The 18,068-nt window shown below is 36.6% G+C and overlaps 1 protein-coding gene and 1 long non-coding RNA gene across 2 annotated transcripts; one reads left to right on the plus strand and one right to left on the minus strand.

Annotated features, from left to right (window-relative positions):
* Positions 1 to 1,042: 1,042 nt before the first annotated feature.
* On the plus strand, positions 1,043 to 1,704 carry LOC130712432 (uncharacterized). The gene is made up of 2 exons (XR_009010896.1): positions 1,043 to 1,467; positions 1,623 to 1,704. It is a non-coding gene; the product is annotated as an uncharacterized LOC130712432 (long non-coding RNA).
* A 9,055-nt stretch (positions 1,705 to 10,759) lies between these two features.
* On the minus strand, positions 10,760 to 11,961 carry LOC130716203 (zinc-finger homeodomain protein 1-like). Its single transcript, XM_057566402.1, has one exon. It carries the CDS (start codon positions 11,871 to 11,873, stop codon positions 11,097 to 11,099), a length of 777 nt encoding a protein of 258 aa, XP_057422385.1. The 5' UTR covers positions 11,874 to 11,961; the 3' UTR covers positions 10,760 to 11,096.
* Between the last annotated feature and the right edge of the window lie 6,107 nt (positions 11,962 to 18,068).

The raw sequence follows: 18,068 nt of genomic DNA on the forward strand, positions 1-18,068 counted from the left end.
TTAAAAATAGCATTTCGCTACCCACGTTAGGTTTCGGCAACACTTTTGGTCCCTCACCAGTTTTCCATTAAAAAACTAACGTTTTTGCATGGAATTCTTTCAAATGAGATGGCAACTAATTAGGAGAGAGAGTGGTAATTAGGATTAAAAAATAAAAAAATACCAAAATATCCAACTTTAAATTGAAGATAGAATTTCAAATCTCAACAGGAAATGATTTGCTACATTGAAAGCACGAATAAATTAAGGGTAAATAGTCACTTTGGTCCTTGAAAGTGTCCACCGACTTCACATTAAGTGATTGGCAGCAACAAGATATTTTCATAAAAGGCTATGATTTCCATTATGTTTAATTGGTCAAATGCATTTTTCTCTCAAATAGAATAAATGCGTATTCTCTCGCTAATAACATTTGTCCCTTTAATGATGATGAACTATCATGGATTTTTGTTGTATAGGATAAACGTCAGTTGATTTAATAAGTTTCTTGATGCTTGCCAAAAAAAAACATGGCTTCCGGGTTGGTTTTGAAGCCAGGGAAACATTTGGGGTTTAATTGAGGGAGGTTGATGGTGGTTAGAAGCTTGTCTGTGGGTGGTGGTTTCGTAGTGGTAATTTGAGGATGAAGATGATGATGATGAATAAGATATTGAAGATGGGTTTTTTTATGGATTTAGTTGTACAATCTGGGTTTTTATGGGTGTTGTTGTTGTTGAGGATGGGGATGAAAGATGTTGAGTGGATTTGTTTTGAAAGTTTAAATGTTCTTGAAATCTGGGTTTGTGGGATGAGATGTTAATTTGGTTGGGGATTCTAATCTTCAGATGAATGGAGATAATTATAAGCGTATGTTATTTTATTAAAGAAAAAGGAAATTGTTAATGTCTGTTATACTTTTTTTAACGGAAGGACTAAAATGACGGACGTTTGACACAATTTGGGGGACCGCGAGATGGATAAAATTCATTCAGGGACGAATGTGAAGTCGGTGTACACTTTCAAGGACTAAAGTGACAATTTACCCACAAATTAATGAAGTAGCCAAAGAGAAAAAAGAGGAAATGATTTGCAACATAAAAATATTTTATTTTGTTTTGGTTACAAAGAAAAAGGGAAAAAAAATTGAAACAGATCTCAGAAGAAGAAATAAGAAAACACAGTAAATTCAGATACTTCGTCTCAACCCAGATCTCTGAAGGTGATTCCGGCGAGGACTTTTCAGATATTCTCAACCCGTAAAAGGGGAGAAGTTGAAGAAGTGGAAAGGTAGAGTAAAAGCGAGATGACAAAGAGATGGTGTGCGGTGGGTTGTGGTCGGATCTGGGTTCGTGAGGGTGAGGGACGAGGTCGAGGGGAACTGAGGTTGATAGTTCCCTTGATCGTCTTGCTGATCGGGTATACGAATCTTGTGGCTCTGTCTCGTTTTCGTGCTTGGAGCATCTAAAGTTCAGTGCTTTTCTCACACAGGTTGGCTTGCCACCGATTTTTCCTAAAGAGTTCACAGGTGCTAGATTGGATTCCAAGTTTGAGTATAGAGAAGGAGAAGAAGGAATTAATTGATGGATAAAGCGCTTTGTTTATGTTCTTCACTCTCAGATTTTGATTTTTGTTTTTGTTTTCAGATCTGGGTTTTTATTCTTGATCTTTATGGATCAGTTGGTGTTGTTTGTCAATAATAAATATGGACCAGTGTTGGCTATGGCACCACCCGCTTCAATCTGATTTCAGGTTCAAATGGGGAGATAAAGGGGAAGAAGGGTTTCAATGAAAGCACCTGAAGAGAATGGCACATTTGTGATGGGAAATGAGGTCTTCGTGATTCAATTAGATTGATTTTGAATTTTATTGTTGTGTTTCATTCTTCAGACTTTGAGGATGAAGAATGATTGATGAGGTTGAAGATAAGATGAAGAAGATGGATTATGAATCATGGTAGTCAGTATCGCACGATACGTATCCCGATACGATACGAAAATCAACCAAACGATACGTATCCCATGTATGTATCTTTTTGTGTTCGTATCGTGACCTGTATCGCACATATCGCATGAGTATCGCACGATACGTATCCCGATACGATACAAAAACAATTTTTCAAATGCCGTTTCATCTTACTCTCCTAGAAAAATTAGGGAGTGGACATTTAATTTCATTAAAAATTAGTAAATTGCTCTAAAAAGTGATGTTTTCTTTGATTCTTTCACCCTTTCACGTTCAACTTCACTTCAGCAGCCCTTTCATGTTTCACGTTCAACTTCAGCAGCCCTTTAATGACTTGGAATTAGGGAGTGGACATTTAATTTCATCTCTTTGATGTTTAGTACTTTAGTTTGGCTTATGGCTTGGAATTAGGTTGAACTTGAACTTTGTGAGACTATTTTTCTACTTATGACTTGGATCTTTGATTATTTTGAACTATATTTAGATGATATATTAGTATATTATTTAATTTATGACTTAATTTTTTTTTGTGTCCGTATCTTACGATACACGTTACGATACGATACGCGACACGGAATTAGGGTCTAGCGATACACGATACGTATCTCGATTTGACTACCTTGTTATGAATTAATATTTTGTTATTTTGTAATCATAATTACCACACTCTCTCCTAATTGGTTGCCACCTCATTTTAAAAAAATCCATGCCAGCCAAAACCGTTAGTTTTTTTTATGGAAAACTGGTCGGGGACAGGAAGTGTTGACGAAACCTAATGTTAGGATAGCGAAATGTTATTTTTAAAATATAAGGACTCTGTTTGCACAATTTAAATCTAGGGGACCAAAAATGCTAATAAGCCTTAATAAAAAATCCAAAAACTCTTTAATTCCCAACCATTCATCTTCACCTCCTCCTTCTTCATCATCATCATGGAACCTAGAAACCCAACACTACCCAGGAAAAAAACACAGCCTTCACCATTATTATCATACAAGAAATTCTTAACAACCTTCATCTTCTTCCAATGAATAAACAGAGGTGGAAAATACACAAAGTCACCACTAGGACCTCCCACGCTCCCACCTTCTCCCTTTCTCCTTCACTTACCCCAACCCTCACCTTCTTCTTCCTAACCCAACAAACCCAGAAATGCATTCACCCTAAAATAGCAAACCCAACCCACACCAAGCCACCACCAAACGCATGAACCCACCCCACCACCAACAAACCCAACAACCCTCACCCAGTGAACCAACCAAATACAACACAAGAAAGAGAGAAGTTGTTTGAGTGGAAAAATCAAAGCTCGTCCTCATCACATCATCACACACACCGTGGAGTAGAAGAAGGGAAGCCACATCACTTAAGTATACCACGTAAGCGTCTAATGTTAAAAAACAAACAAAACTTAGACGGAATACCGGTTCTGCAACGGGGTCAAAGAAACTGCACTCTCCTCCCCAAGCTTTCTAAATGCAACAATCTTCAAACCACCCCCAACTCTCAACCGTAAAGTATACAAAATACAAGTCCATACACTTAATAGATGCTTTTTCCTGGTCAGAATTCTTGTACTTGACTTTCAGAACTCTACACTACAAATTTCCCTTCTTAGTTAACAGCCTCCACCTCCACTTGTAAAGTAACGCCACATTAAATAACCTCAAGTCACTCACTCCCAATGCACCTTCCTCCCTTGGCCTATACACTTTCTAACATTTTATCCAAACTATCTTTCCTTCACCCTCCACCCCATCCCACAGAAAATTCCTCAAAATTATATTACAACTTCGGACAAATCCTCGAAGGCATCTTAAATAAAGAGAAGAAGTAGAAAGGATAGGAGGAGATGATAGATTTAATAAGGCACAACCTACCTCCAAATGATAAATTCTTTTGCTTCCGTTTTAATCGCCTCTTCCAAAGTTTGGAGACAACCAAATCTGAGAATGAGAGCCTCCTTAAATTTCCCCCTACTGAGAGGCCCATGGTAAGATGACCCATCCGATTTATGGTAAGTGCGTGTTGTGTGCTCAATGATGGGTAATTTATCATGGGCTGAATCTAGGGAGGCCCAAGTTGGAACAAGTTCCATGCCGTACACATCACCATCTATTTTATTTCACGGATTTCATTCTATTTATCATCCATTTTGTCCAAACGCATTTTCTCTGATAATGTGGCATCTAATTATCAACTAAATTAATAAATGGAAGCAAGTTGAGCTAACCAGGCTTTCACAATTGAGAGGCTACCGACAAAGATTCTAGGGTTCCTAATAGGTTCTCCCCACAAGCCTCTGAATCTCCCACCCATAAGAGTAGTTGGAGAGTTGCAGATAGAGGGTTGTGATCATCTATTAATAGTACTGAGTCTATACTGCTATGCGTTTACATATCTACACATGTTTTATCTTATGAAGTTGCAACATTAAATATTTTTGTTTTTTAAAAGCAAGTGTTGGTCAAAACAACCAGAAAGATTAAGTTGAGTTGAAAGAGCTAAATAGGCAAACAGGTGCTTGGTAAGAGGGCAAAAGCTGTATTATTTTTCCAACATAAAGTTACCACATGTTGATTTGTGTCTCATAATTTTTCATCGCCATTATCAAAGAAAACAAATAAACATTACTTGAATTACACTATTTCATAAAACTCTCGCATGCTATATATTAAAATAGAAAAAACATCGGTAATAGTCATTTTCCTCCCCCAAGGTGTATCGTGTGTATATATCATATGAGAATTGTCGTGTAAATTATATCGATTGTGTGTATATTTAATGACATCTTATCACTTAAAAATATTATGTAACTTTTAAAAAAATTACATAATTTATAAGTATGGATAGACGGTAGAAAACAATAGAGAAATTGAAATCACAATCGTAAAAACAATTTATCTAAACTTTTATGACCGCCATTATTTTGTCTTTATTATGATTTTCTATTGTATACACACGCATTTTATATTATAATCTTAATTATTAATGTAAAGAGAGAAAACTAACCCACAATGTTTTGGATTGATGGTGTGGCAAGGAGGTTTCAGGAAGAGGATGAGATTTAAAGATGGCTGAAAGCAAGATAGGTGTAGAAGATGAAGTTTGGTAAGAGGAAGATGAAGCAAGATATAAGGAGTATTAGATTTTTTTATAAAAAAGGAAATTACCCCTTGTGTAAAGCATCTCTCATGCTTGTTCTTATTTCTTAGTTCTTAGCACTATTCATATGAGCCCGTATTGCCACATGTGCTTAAGCAATTCTCAAGCAAGTTTGTTCCAACCATGAGTTATAAGTTCTTAGTTCTTATCACTATTCATTTGGTCTCACTAACCACATTAATACATTTTATTTTAATAAAGTAATAAAATAAAATTCATAAAGTAATTTGGATGAGAGAGAAAAAATAATTTTTTATGCTAAGAACTCAAAAAGTAAAACTCCTTATATAAGAACTGAGTTCTTATTTTTAAGAACTAAAAACTCTATGTCAGCACCTTCAATGGTTAAGAACTCAGTTCTTAGTTCTTAACTCAAAAATAAGAACTAAGAACCTCGCATTGGAAATTCTCTAACTTTGAAAAAAAAAATTAAAATTTGTGCACCCTATAGACAAATCCTGGGAGGTAGAACACAAGTTTGATCATTAGACCATCCACAATGGTTAAACAAAAAATGTTTTGTTTAACCCTTTTCTACCCCACTTTTTCTCTTCCCAACACTCCACATCATCTTCTCTCTCCAATTCAACAAACTTTCAACAATTACCCACTCCAATGGTTTTGTTTAACTCTCAACACCCTACCCCACCACTCACCACTCACCCTACCCCACCACTTTTTTATTTCACATTTTTATTTAATTTTATATTTTTGTTTTTATAATTACATAAAATTACAATTATCGATTTAAATTAAATTAAAACAATAAACACTTAACGATTTTATTTTTTTTAAATATAGACTTTTTTTTTAAAATATAGACTATAATTTTTTTTTTCTTAACTTAAAACGCAAGACAACAAACTAAGCATACAAGAATTTATTTTATTTTCTTAAAATAAAATGCAAGACAACAAACTAAGCACACAATATCTTAAAATGCAAGACAAGGAAAAACTAAGCACACAACACACAAATAACGTAAATAGTACGATACAAATCATCTTCAATCCTGAGACATTCCAAACTTTGCCCAGATGTGCTTCACTAGATCTGCTTGCAGTTCATGATGAACATTTGAATCACGCAACTCGGATCTAGCACGCACATGATTTGCAAAAGCGGGTAAAACCTCGGTCGAGTATGGTTGCTGTGTACTAGATCCACCTTCCCCAGATTGCTCAAAATCGGTCCAACGTTGAGCATATGTATCTCGTTCATCCTCGACAATCATATTATGTAATATGATGCATGACCTCATAATGATACTCAAGTCATCTATGTCCCACAAGCGAGCTGGTTCACGGATGATTTGAAAACGAGCTTGAAGAACTCCAAATGCACGTTCGATGTCCTTCCGACATCCCTCCTGAACTTTTGCAAATAACTTATCGGGTTCACTTTGAGGAAGTCTAATCGTTTTGATGAAAGTTGGATAAGAAGGATAGATACCATCGGCTAGATAGTATGCCATATTATAGGGACGTTGATTCACAACGAAATTCACAGCTGGAGTCTTTCCCTGTTCCACGTCATCAAACACTGGTGACCGATCTAGAACGTTTATGTCGTTCAACGTTCCAGGACATCCAAAAAAGGCATGCCAGATCCATAGGTCATAAGTTGCAACTGCTTCAAGAATAACTGTTGTGGTTCCCTTATCCCCTCTAGTAAATTGACCTTCCCATGCTTTAGGACAATTTTTCCACTCCCAGTGCATGCAGTCAATACTCCCGATCATGCCTGGGAACCCCCGCATGTCATTAGCATGTAATATCCTTTGCAGGTCTTCTTGGGTTGGTGCTCTCAGGTACTGTTGCTCATACAATCGTATGATTCCTTTACAGAATCTACGTAAACACTCCAATGCTGTAGTACCTCCAATTTTGATGTACTCATCGACCGCATCTGCTGCCACACCATATGCTAACATTCGCATTGCTGTGGTACATTTTGCTAAGGGTGATATACCTTGTTTATTGGCTGCATCAACGCGTTGGGTGAAGTAGTTATCACTACTTGAAAGGTCATCAACGATTCGAAGGAAAAGATGCTTTTGCATCCGGTACCGACGACGAAACATTGCATCGTCATATGTAGGCTCATTGGCAAAGTAGTCGCCAATTAGCATCTGGTTTGCCGCTGTATGATCTCTACCGAGATATTTTCTACTACGAGGTGCAGCATCTTCTCGAATTTTTCTTCGACGCTCTCTAAATCGGTTGAGTACATAAGCTTCTTCAATTTGACTATTTTGAATGTATGCTGCAAGATCAAAAGGACACTCAGATGGATCCATTTTTTGTGAAATTTGAAGTAGATTGGAAGAGATTTGGGATATTGATACATCAATGGAGCTATGAGTCCATATAAGTAGGTACATTGAATGGTGGTTGAGTGCTGGATTTGAAATAAGTTATCAACCAGAGTTAATTATCGGAAAAGGACAAGATTCGAATTGAGTGGCACATATTCAAACACAGTTACCCGAGAATCATAAAAGCCAAACACTACTGACCTAACACCACGGGCAAATTATTAAAGCAAACACTACAGACTTGACACCACTGGTGGATTTGAAATAAGTTATCAACCAGAGTTAATTATCGGAAAAGGACAAGATTCGAATTGAGTGGCACATATTCAAACACAGTTACCCGAGAATCATAAAAGCCAAACACTACTGACCTAACACCACGGGCAAATTATTAAAGCAAACACTACAGACTTGACACCACTGGTGGATTTGAAATAAGTTATCAACCAGAGTTAATTATCGGAAAAGGACAAGATTCGAATTGAGTGGCACATATTCAAACACAGTTACCCGAGAATCATAAAAGCCAAACACTACTGACCTAACACCACGGGCAAATTATTAAAGCAAACACTACAGACTTGACACCACTGGTGGATTTGAAATAAGTTATCAACCAGAGTTAATTATCGGAAAAGGACAAGATTCGAATTGAGTGGCACATATTCAAACACAGTTACCCATACATTAAAGCAAACATTACATAGCTGTCACCACTTGAAAATTATTAAAGCAAACATTAAAGCAAACATTAAAGCAAACACTACAGACTTCACACCACTGACAAGTTTGACCGATTACAGACAAAGACTCGCTTGAAATTAATTTCCAAATAGCTCTTTGGACAACTGCTCTAACAACTCTTTCTTACGGTCACTGAGATGCTCTTCCGAAGTTAGCTTTAGATACATACTAACTTTCTTAGCATTAGTCTTCTCTTTCATCGCATTAGTCTTCTCTTTCATCAATTCGTTAGTCTCTGCTTGCACCAATGCTATCTTTTCCAATTTTTCAAGCTCTTTCTCCTTGAAATGGATATAAGAATCCCACTCTTTGTCCACCACCTCGTCAGCATCTTCTCTAATTTTCTTTTTACTCTTTTTTTTAGCTGCCTCCCTACCCATTGGACGAGGAATTGATCCTATAGAGTTTGAGCCACTTGCATCACTGTCGTGTGATCTCTTAGATCCACTACTTCTCGAGCCACTATTTCCTCCTACCTGACTACAAAAACGTGGTTGATCACGGAGAACGCGCCATTCTTCCATCAAAGTAAATTGACCAATCTTCCCACTTGCGTATAATTCCTGCGCTCTTGCGATAACATCATCCTCCGACCAACCGCTTCGATGCTCACGCTTAGCGCTATCATAAGCGCCAATCCATTTACCCAGTCTTGTGTTCATATAATTCCAACGGTTTCGGCAGGCAACCCAATCGCGCGGAGGATCGAATGAGCAATGCTCATTACAATACTCAGCGATATCTCTCCAAAATGTTTCTCCTTTCTGGTTTCTTCCGACAACACTGTTTGTTCCGCAATTAATCCACCCACTAATTAGCACTAGATTTTGTGGAGTGTTCCATGCGGGTAAATGGGCTTTTTTGCTCTTAGGAGTGATTTCATTGACTTCATTATCAGCTGACCCGCCACCAAGATTGACTTGTGTTGAAAATTCCGGAAATTCCGCTACATCAACACTCGGAACATTTTCAGGAACCACTGGCATATAACCACTAGACTGAGGTGTTTGAGATGAATATCTCACAGATCCATAAGATGGATGAGAGTTTGGAACAATTGATGACTGGTTAAAATTTTGTATGTTTTGAGGAGGTTGGTACGAATATTGATTCGGATCTGGATAATAGTTTGGATTTCGAGGACGTTGGTTGGAGAATTGATGGGGGACTTGATAATAGTTTGGATTTTGAGGACGTTGGTTGAACAATTGATGTGGGACTTGATAATTGGTGGGATTTTGAGGATGTTGGTAAGAAATTTGATTTGGATCTTCATAGTTGTTGTGGTTTTGGTTGTAAAATGGGTTGTTTGAAGAATTCTGGGTGTTGAAATGGGGATTGTTGGGATCCATTTCAATACAAATGCTAATAGATAGATAAATAAGATGGTGAGAGAGATAATAAGAGAGTGAAAAAACTTGGTTTTTTTTTCTGTGTCCAAATCAAACGAACCAAGTCTCTATTTATAGAGAAAAAAAAATCATGAATTTTGGTATAATTTTTTTTTTCAGAAAATATTTTTTTTTATGAAATAATTGAGTTCAAAAGATAAGGAAAAACGAAATCCGGACGGACCAACCAGAAGCAGCCACGTGGCAGGGCAGGAAAATTTTTCTCTCTCTCCCCTGCAGACAAGGCGCGTCACGCGCCTTGTCTGGGCGTGCAGGCCACGCGCCTGCGGTGGCCACTGGCCTTGCGCCACGTGGCACACCGCAGGCTCCTTTTTTTTGTTGAAAATCTTCAACATTTTCTCCCTCTCTCTCCTCTTTCAACCAACTTCAACAAACCATTAAACCTATTAAATACAATTCAACACAATTCAACAACACTTTCAACCATCCATTGTGGATGGTCTTAGTTAAGGGGAACAACCACAATTTCGAACAGGAGATTAAAAAAAAAAAGATTCTAGAAAACAACGTCAAATATTAACGCCTTATTAATCAGCATACAATATTGGAGAAAAATCAAAATTGCATGAAGGAGAGAGGGCGAAAGCTGCCACTATGACTCAGGAATTCCCGCACCTTTTTCAGTGCGTGTAATGAGAGGAGCTGAAAAGGTTTGCACTTTGCATCTAACAGAAGGAAGCAAAGACACCAATACAAGTAAAGACATGTAGAAAGACATGGAAAACGGAAAAAATTGCAGGTGAGAACCCAGAAGACACATTGACGATACCGATAAAGTTCCTGCTTCCAACAACTGTCTTAGGATCGAGTATACGCTGTTCAATATATAGACAAATCAAATAAATGTCCTTTATGTTTAGCTTCGTCATCATCACAAACTTCAGCGAAATACCAACCCCTTATAGCTCAAGCTGATATCACATACGGTGTATGTTTGATAGGCGACTTTCTCAATGCATACACGGAGAAATTAGAAAATTTTAACACATTAACTTCAATATAGATTCACATTGTGTTCAATGAAGATCCAAACAAAACACATCATACGCTCATAGAAACGCGCATTTTAACGCTTTCATAGCCCTGCATTCTTCATCACAACACTAGGCAGAAGAAGATATATAAAATCAGTACTAATTCAAAATCTGAAATGAAATTAAACTTGACCAACACAATTCAATGTATTTAATTATTCGAATAGACAACCTCAAACACTACTTACACTTGAAAACCACCCACATTATAAGAACATGGGATGACAACAATAAAAAAAAGAAAAACCTAAAACGATCTCCTTCAGCTAGTAGTAGACGCAATTTGGCAGCTCCCAACTTCAAGATAGAACCCGATTGATCAGCTTAAGCATTTCACGTCACTTTCAGCTTCAGTAGATCCTGTGAAATTGCATAGACTAGATGCACAGAAGCATGTGATGGATAAAGAACTATTTTTACCACTGCTATTTATTTATTTATTTCTTATATTTATTATTATTATTTTATTTTTATTTATTATTTCTAGGGCTTCTTACCAAGGGTGTGCTTGTTGTTATGCATCCAAACCTTAAGAACATGGCGCTTGACACCAATCTCGTTACAAAACTCTTCCACCACATTGTCATCATGCCTCTGAATCCTCCAGCCAGCACTCTCAGCAAACTCCAGCATCTTCTCCTTCTGTTCATGAGTGAACTTGGTCCTGAACCTCTTCCCTGCCCTCGAGTTCGACCCTTCTCCTCCGCCTCCGCTTCGGTCCGAAACATCATCATGATCCATCAGCTCCCGAGCGCCCTGGGGCCCACCTCCAATTGGCAACGCCAGCGTGGCGGCACCCGAGCCTCTGTTGGGCCCCGCCACGTGGAGGTACCCAGCCGGGGTAGCCCGGTAGCAAGCCGCGTACTGGGGCTGCCCTGGTGGGGGTTGGTGGCGGCGGTGGTGGAAAGGATGGTACGGGTGGTCACCGGGGAAGGCGGCAGCGTCCTTGCGGTGGAAGTTGCGGTGGCAGTCGCAGGCGGCGCATTTCAGGGCGTCGATGGTGCCTTCGGGTCCGGCGGCCATGAACTCCAGGCAGCCGTCGAGCGCGTAGCCTCCCATGCCGACGGCGTGGTTCTTGAGGCACTCTCGGTACTTTCCCTTGCCGGTGTTTCTGACCACCACCATCATCGCCGCTGGGTCGTCGACGGGGCTCGGCATTTTGACTCGGGTCGGGTTCGCCAGCGAGGAGTCGTCGTCGTCGTAACTCGCTCCTCCTCCTCCAGCCATGACCAGCTCTTCCTCTTGCTCATCGTAGTCCATTTCTGATCTCGACCAAAACAAGCAAAGAAAACAAACAAGGGACCAAACACACTCTCTCTCTCTAATCTTTGTTACCAACTTTGTTACTTGTTTTTCTACTTCTCTGTGTGCTCCATAATCTGTCTTTCACTCTTTATATAGTACTAGCTCAGTTCTCACTCCTTGACTTCTACCGGATAGATCCAGTAATTGTAATTAATTTGTTTTGTATTTTATTGTAGGAGCATCCATTGTTTTAGGGGAGATATAAATTGCTTATTAATGAATAACTTTAACCCTTAAGTTTGAGTGTTTGACTGAGATGGGGAGAGAGTAGTAAATAACTAGAGAGAAATTAACTACTCAGTCATGTCATTATTTTAGTAAATTATCTTGGTAATTAACTCATATTTTTATTTAATTTGAGATTTCTCAACACACTTTTCATTATTAATGTGGAATATGTAAGAATGAATATTTGTGAAAATTTTAAAAGTTTCTCAACACACTTTTTATGCCGGTAAACACTCATATCTTTATGGAACGAAGGGAGTAACTTTTAAAATTTTACCTATAAATAAGTGTTTAGGGGCATAAAATATTATTTAAATAATTTACATAAACACATTATAAATTTATTATTAGTCTCACCTTATACTTCTTTTGTAAAATTTATTTAATATATAAAAATATATAAAAAAATAATTTGTTTTTACCATTTTTCATTCAACTATAAAGAGAACTTTTGACATTCTTTTCTTTTTTTCTCTTTAATTAAATAATATAAAATTTATATTTTTATTCACTTTGATTGAAAAATAATTTCTTAATTTTAAAATATTGTAGGAGAATTCAGTGTGAGGGGAAATTATTAATGAACATCCTTAACCCATATGTTTGATTTAGGAGATAGATTTATTTGGATGCAAAAAAATCCAGTCTAATAATTTACTTTTAAATTTTTTCTTCATTGTTTAATGTACTGCTGTGTAAATTTACACATGCATCTAACTGATTTTTGTTACATTAAGAAATTTATTTGTATTTAATTAAAGTTAAATATAACTTATTGAATTGGTACTATGTGGCTTAATTTGATTGATTCTCACTTGTACGCATATTTAGAAAACTCTAACTTACTGCTATATTTTCTAATATCGAAAGAAAAATTGAAGAGTCAAAATTAATATGAGGAATAATAGTACATTGGGAAATTAGAGGTAATTTTAACCAATAAACAAAAATATTAATAGTACTTCTTAGGGTTAATTGTCACATTAGTCCTTGATTTTAGTTATTCAGCGGAAAAGTGACGTATGACCGTAAAAATAGCCAGTAAATATAAAAATGACCTCGACTAAACGTTATTTTTCACCGAGGGACTAAAATCGTACTCTCTCTGTTCTAGAAAGTTTGTAGTTTAAAGTTGTGGCACAAAGATTAGGAAATCAATTATTGATAGTATGATTTGACTAGATTACCCTTTATTTAATTTTACTAGTATGATGTACAACTATTAAATTATACATGGATAGAGAAGAATATAATTAATAGAGAAAAGTTGTAGTTGATTAATATGAAATGTGATAAGTGAGAGAAAATGTATTAAATAAGGGTATAGGTGGAAAAAATTGGCAAAAAGTGCATTAGCTTTCTAAAACAACAAACATTTTGAAATATTGAAAGAATGTCTAAATCAACAAACTTTCTGAAACGGAGGGAGTACTCACTTACAGAATCAAAAACTAATTTAACTATATAATATCTGTGTGAATATTTTTTTTTTTTTGAAAAACATGTGTGAACATCTTAAAGTTGCACATATAGTGACATAGGGACTAATAAAATGATTATTTAATGTTAAATTTAATTTGAAATTAATATTAGTGAATGAATAACTTAATGCTAAATAAAAATATTATTTTAGCAATTTATTGGTTCAATGTTTTAGTCAAAAAAATGATTCTTTTAGTATTGACTTCAGACAAGAAATTAATATCATTGAATGATTAATTTATTTTGAATATTAAAATATATTTTATTAGTTTAAGTTTTTAATAATAAAATATGATTCTTTAATATTAAAAAAAGTAAAATGTAATTAATATCAAAGACCTATTGAATAACATACGACAAAACAATATATAGACTAATTAACTAATATATCAGAAATAAATAAAAACGAAAAAAAATCAGAATAATAAAGCACCATATAGTGTGTTTAGTCTTTTCATTGTTTTGATGTGTTTTCATCCACTTCCGATGAATGCGTGAAATTTAACGGGGAGAGCTCACTGTGCTTGGGTACACTACACTTCAGTAATGCTTTGTTTGGTTGGGTGGAAAGAAAGGGGAGGAAAGAAAACACGGAAACCGATGCATGAATTTAGACTAACTTTAGTCTAAATTCATGCATCGGTTTCCGTGTTTTCTTTCCTCCCCCTTTCTTTCCACCCAACCAAACAAAGCATAACTCTGCAGAGTGAAAACAGTAACAATAGAAAGCATGAGAAGAGAGGACAAACGAAAGACGAGAAAAGAAAAACAAACGCAAACGTGGGTAATTTTTTAGTACTGTTTCAATTGAGATAGTTTCAAAACAGTCTCATACTTAACCAATACAAATATGACACGTGTTATTAGATATTTTGAAGTTAATATTTTTCAAAATATATATTTTAATTCCAGTTAATCTGCATCCTTATATTTTATTTCATAAATTTCATAAAAATGATAAATGAACCACTAAACTTATACGGTGATAAAGTTAAATGTTGATTAAGATTTATGAATTTGGATTTAAATAATAATTTGTGATAGTTTTTGGAATAGAGTATAAAATATTAAATGATGAAGATTAAAAAATAAAATGTGTTAAATGTTATGGGTTAAATTGTAGCCTTGAGAAGAAAGTATAATGATGTAGATTAATTGAGACTAAAATTTAGTTTAGTAAAATGTTGATGTTGAAAAATCAAATATTTGGCGACTGTTAAAAAAGTAAAAAATGAAACATAATTAACAAGTGTCATGAGTTTATTGATTGCATTTGGAACTGTTTTGAAACTGTCTCAATCGAGACAATACCGAAGAGGTCAGCCGCAAACGTTACTTTGAACGAAAAATGAACAATTGAAAAGAAAAGGCGAGCGCGTGAGATTAAACGCTAATAGCAAACACTGAAACCCTGCATCGAAAGGGAGCACGCATTCCCGGGCCCATGAGTTGACTGACGTAAGGTGGGGTCAGAATGTAGAAGAACTTGAGTGGCGGCGCGTGGCGAAACGCGTGAGTGGGGAAGGGTGGGGCTTTTGTTTCGTTCCCGCACAGGAGGCAACAAGTGGACGAAGATCGTCGATGTTTCGTGGGAGGCCCCTGACTTTAGTTGTACTTGTACCAGGTTGATGAAAAAGAGAGAATTATGCGTTGCAGTTGTATGCGGATTTGAAAAAAAAATAATTGTATGCCGATTAATTTTTTTTTCCCATATAATTAATTAGGTCGGAATGTTAATAATACAGGTGGGTAGGTGGGTATGAGTGGTATAAATCTATCAAATGTAAGCATAAATTGGGATCCATACATGATTATAGAACACCAAATAGAAAGAGATAGATTGCATACCTGACAAATCATGAACGAAATAAGGATTCTTGTTTTCATCACCGGATCTTGTGACAGTCAAGTGACTGAAAGTGACTAAGGCTTTATCTGTATCTCATACTCCTTTTCACAACTATCAATGAGACAAGCTGTGGAGCCAGATTAGATCAGTGATTAGGGACCTAGCCAACATATATTTAACCCTAACCCCTTCTCATTATGAGGCTATAGGTTAAGGCCTACACTATAATCCACACTAATCAATACAGATATCAAATGCCAAATAAATGGATCACTTAAATGATTAACTTGATTCACATATGAACCTCTATCTGGATCATGAATTAACCCGTTTTTATTAAAAACAAAACTACAATTGATTGAAGCACACAAGAATTAAAACATAATTCTTACATCAAATACTTTGTCGATAAAGATATATATTCATATTTTCTTTATATCTACGTGGATATTCATTAAGTGGATTTTAAATGAATTTCATATAGGCTTAATTTCACTTTTGGTCTCTGATCTAACATGATTGGGCAAAACTGATCCCTTATGTTTAAAACGAGCGCTTTTGGTCCTACTTGTTTTTTACGTGAGCAATTTTGGTCCTTCCGTCAATCTGCCTTCTGAAAGCTAACGAAACTCACTGATGTAGACTCATTAATTGACATGTCAGGCCATATCAGCACGCCAATTGGATAAATAATTAATAAAACTTTAAATTTCTAACCCAATTACTAATTTAGAAATTTAATTTAATTTAAAAATATAAAACAAAACCTAAAAAAAATGGGGAAAACTTATGTACAGTACCATTGGTGCTGTTGGTACTGTTTTCCAATAGAAAAATGACACATGGAAATTATTTTTAAGCATCAGACCTCAGAAAAGAAAAACACGCTTCCCCTCTTCTCCAACTTCCCATAGCACGCGAGACCCACCGCTCTTCGACATGGACGACGGCGAAATGAGTACGGACAGTGAATTCTGGTGTCCATCGACATTGCTGTGGTGCAGAGCAAGGATTTCATGTTGACATGTGGATAGGACTTCAAGACCATGGTGGATTACAGAATCAATGAGGACCAATTTCACAAGACCGACTTCATTGCAATTTCATAAAATCGTAACTCTTGTCATACTCGCCTAGCTCCATGTGAAAAAGGTCTCTGTTGTTATGTGCAATTTCTTTAATTTCTAAGATTCCCTCTCTAGAAACTCTAAAGATAGGATTCATGCTTGATCCTCTTTCATAATTTGTGCGTTGGATTTTCATTTTTTGATATATGAAGTAAAAGCCACCAAAAGATAAGGAGAGAAGATAACTGTAATCTTCCATGGAAACGGATTACAGTGAAAAAGGGGGGAAGAGGAACGAACTATCAGGGAGAAAGTTAATGGTGTGTACTTAATTATTCCACGTGTCATCTTTTTATTTGAGAACAGTACCAACAGCACCAATGGTACTGTACTTAAGTTTTTCCCAAAAAAAAAATCTTATCTCCTGAAAGTTGTCCATCAGGCCTCACGCTCCACACTCTCTCCCCCTCCTTCTTCTTGTTCTTCATCATCATCCCATCCCAGAACTTCTTCCACCCTGATGTAGAGCAAGGACCCAACATCCTCCGTATTCTTCTTCTTCTTCCTCTTCTCCATCCATAAGTAAACCCAGAGAAATTTCGCCCCACATGCAAATTCCAGATCTGCATCCCCCATCATAGGGCTCGACATAGTGTTGGGGGAAGGAGGAGGAGAGAGATTGTGGGATCGAGAAAGGAAATAGAGGACGACGATGCAGAATCGCTGGCAGGCAGAGAGCGACACACAACCCTAAGGCTTGGCAAAGGAAGCTCCTGTCACGTTGATTTAGTCTGGGGAGGGGTCGGTGTACTCGCGATTGGGCTTGGCTGAGGAAGTTGAGGTTCAAAAGTGACTGATAAGGTTTGGGTGGCGCTGGATATGGGTGAAGATGTGGTTTTCGCGACGTAGAGGCTGAAGAGATGACGAATTTGTCTTTTATCCTCTTTAACACTGCATCTTCTTGTACAGGTTTGCCACAAAATCCAGGCTCTCGGTCTTGGAATTAGATACATCTTCCATCTAGATTCTGAAATTTGAAGTCTTTTCATTCATAACATTGTTGATTGGATTTTAATTCTTGATTTGGTTGGTTTTAGGTTTGTTGATATGGTTTTAAGACCTTGACGATTGATCTGAAGCCGGAGTATTTTGCCCAATCTCCCACAAAACGATGCCAAAAGAACAGGGATTGGATTGTAAATGTATTTATCTTTTCACTCATAACATTGTTGAGATGCTTGAATATAGTGAAGATGAATTCACTTGAAAAATGATTGGATTTTGATATACTGAGTTTTACTCGAGTTGGGTGTTATGTACATACTATTTGCAAGGTTGATGTGTTTTATGAGTTCAATTTTATGGGGTTGAGTTTGATTTTATGGGGATAAAGTTTGGGATTTATGGGTTTGGTTGATGGATATGGAAGAAGTAGGATGAGTTCTCTGAGTTTGGTTGAAGAAGTGGAAGATGATCATGGTGATTTATGTAAATCTCTAGAAATCTAAAATTAAGATGAAGGAG

Source organism: Lotus japonicus, chromosome 4, assembly GCF_012489685.1.
Source record: "Lotus japonicus ecotype B-129 chromosome 4, LjGifu_v1.2".
Classification (NCBI taxonomy): Eukaryota; Viridiplantae; Streptophyta; class Magnoliopsida; order Fabales; family Fabaceae; genus Lotus; species Lotus japonicus.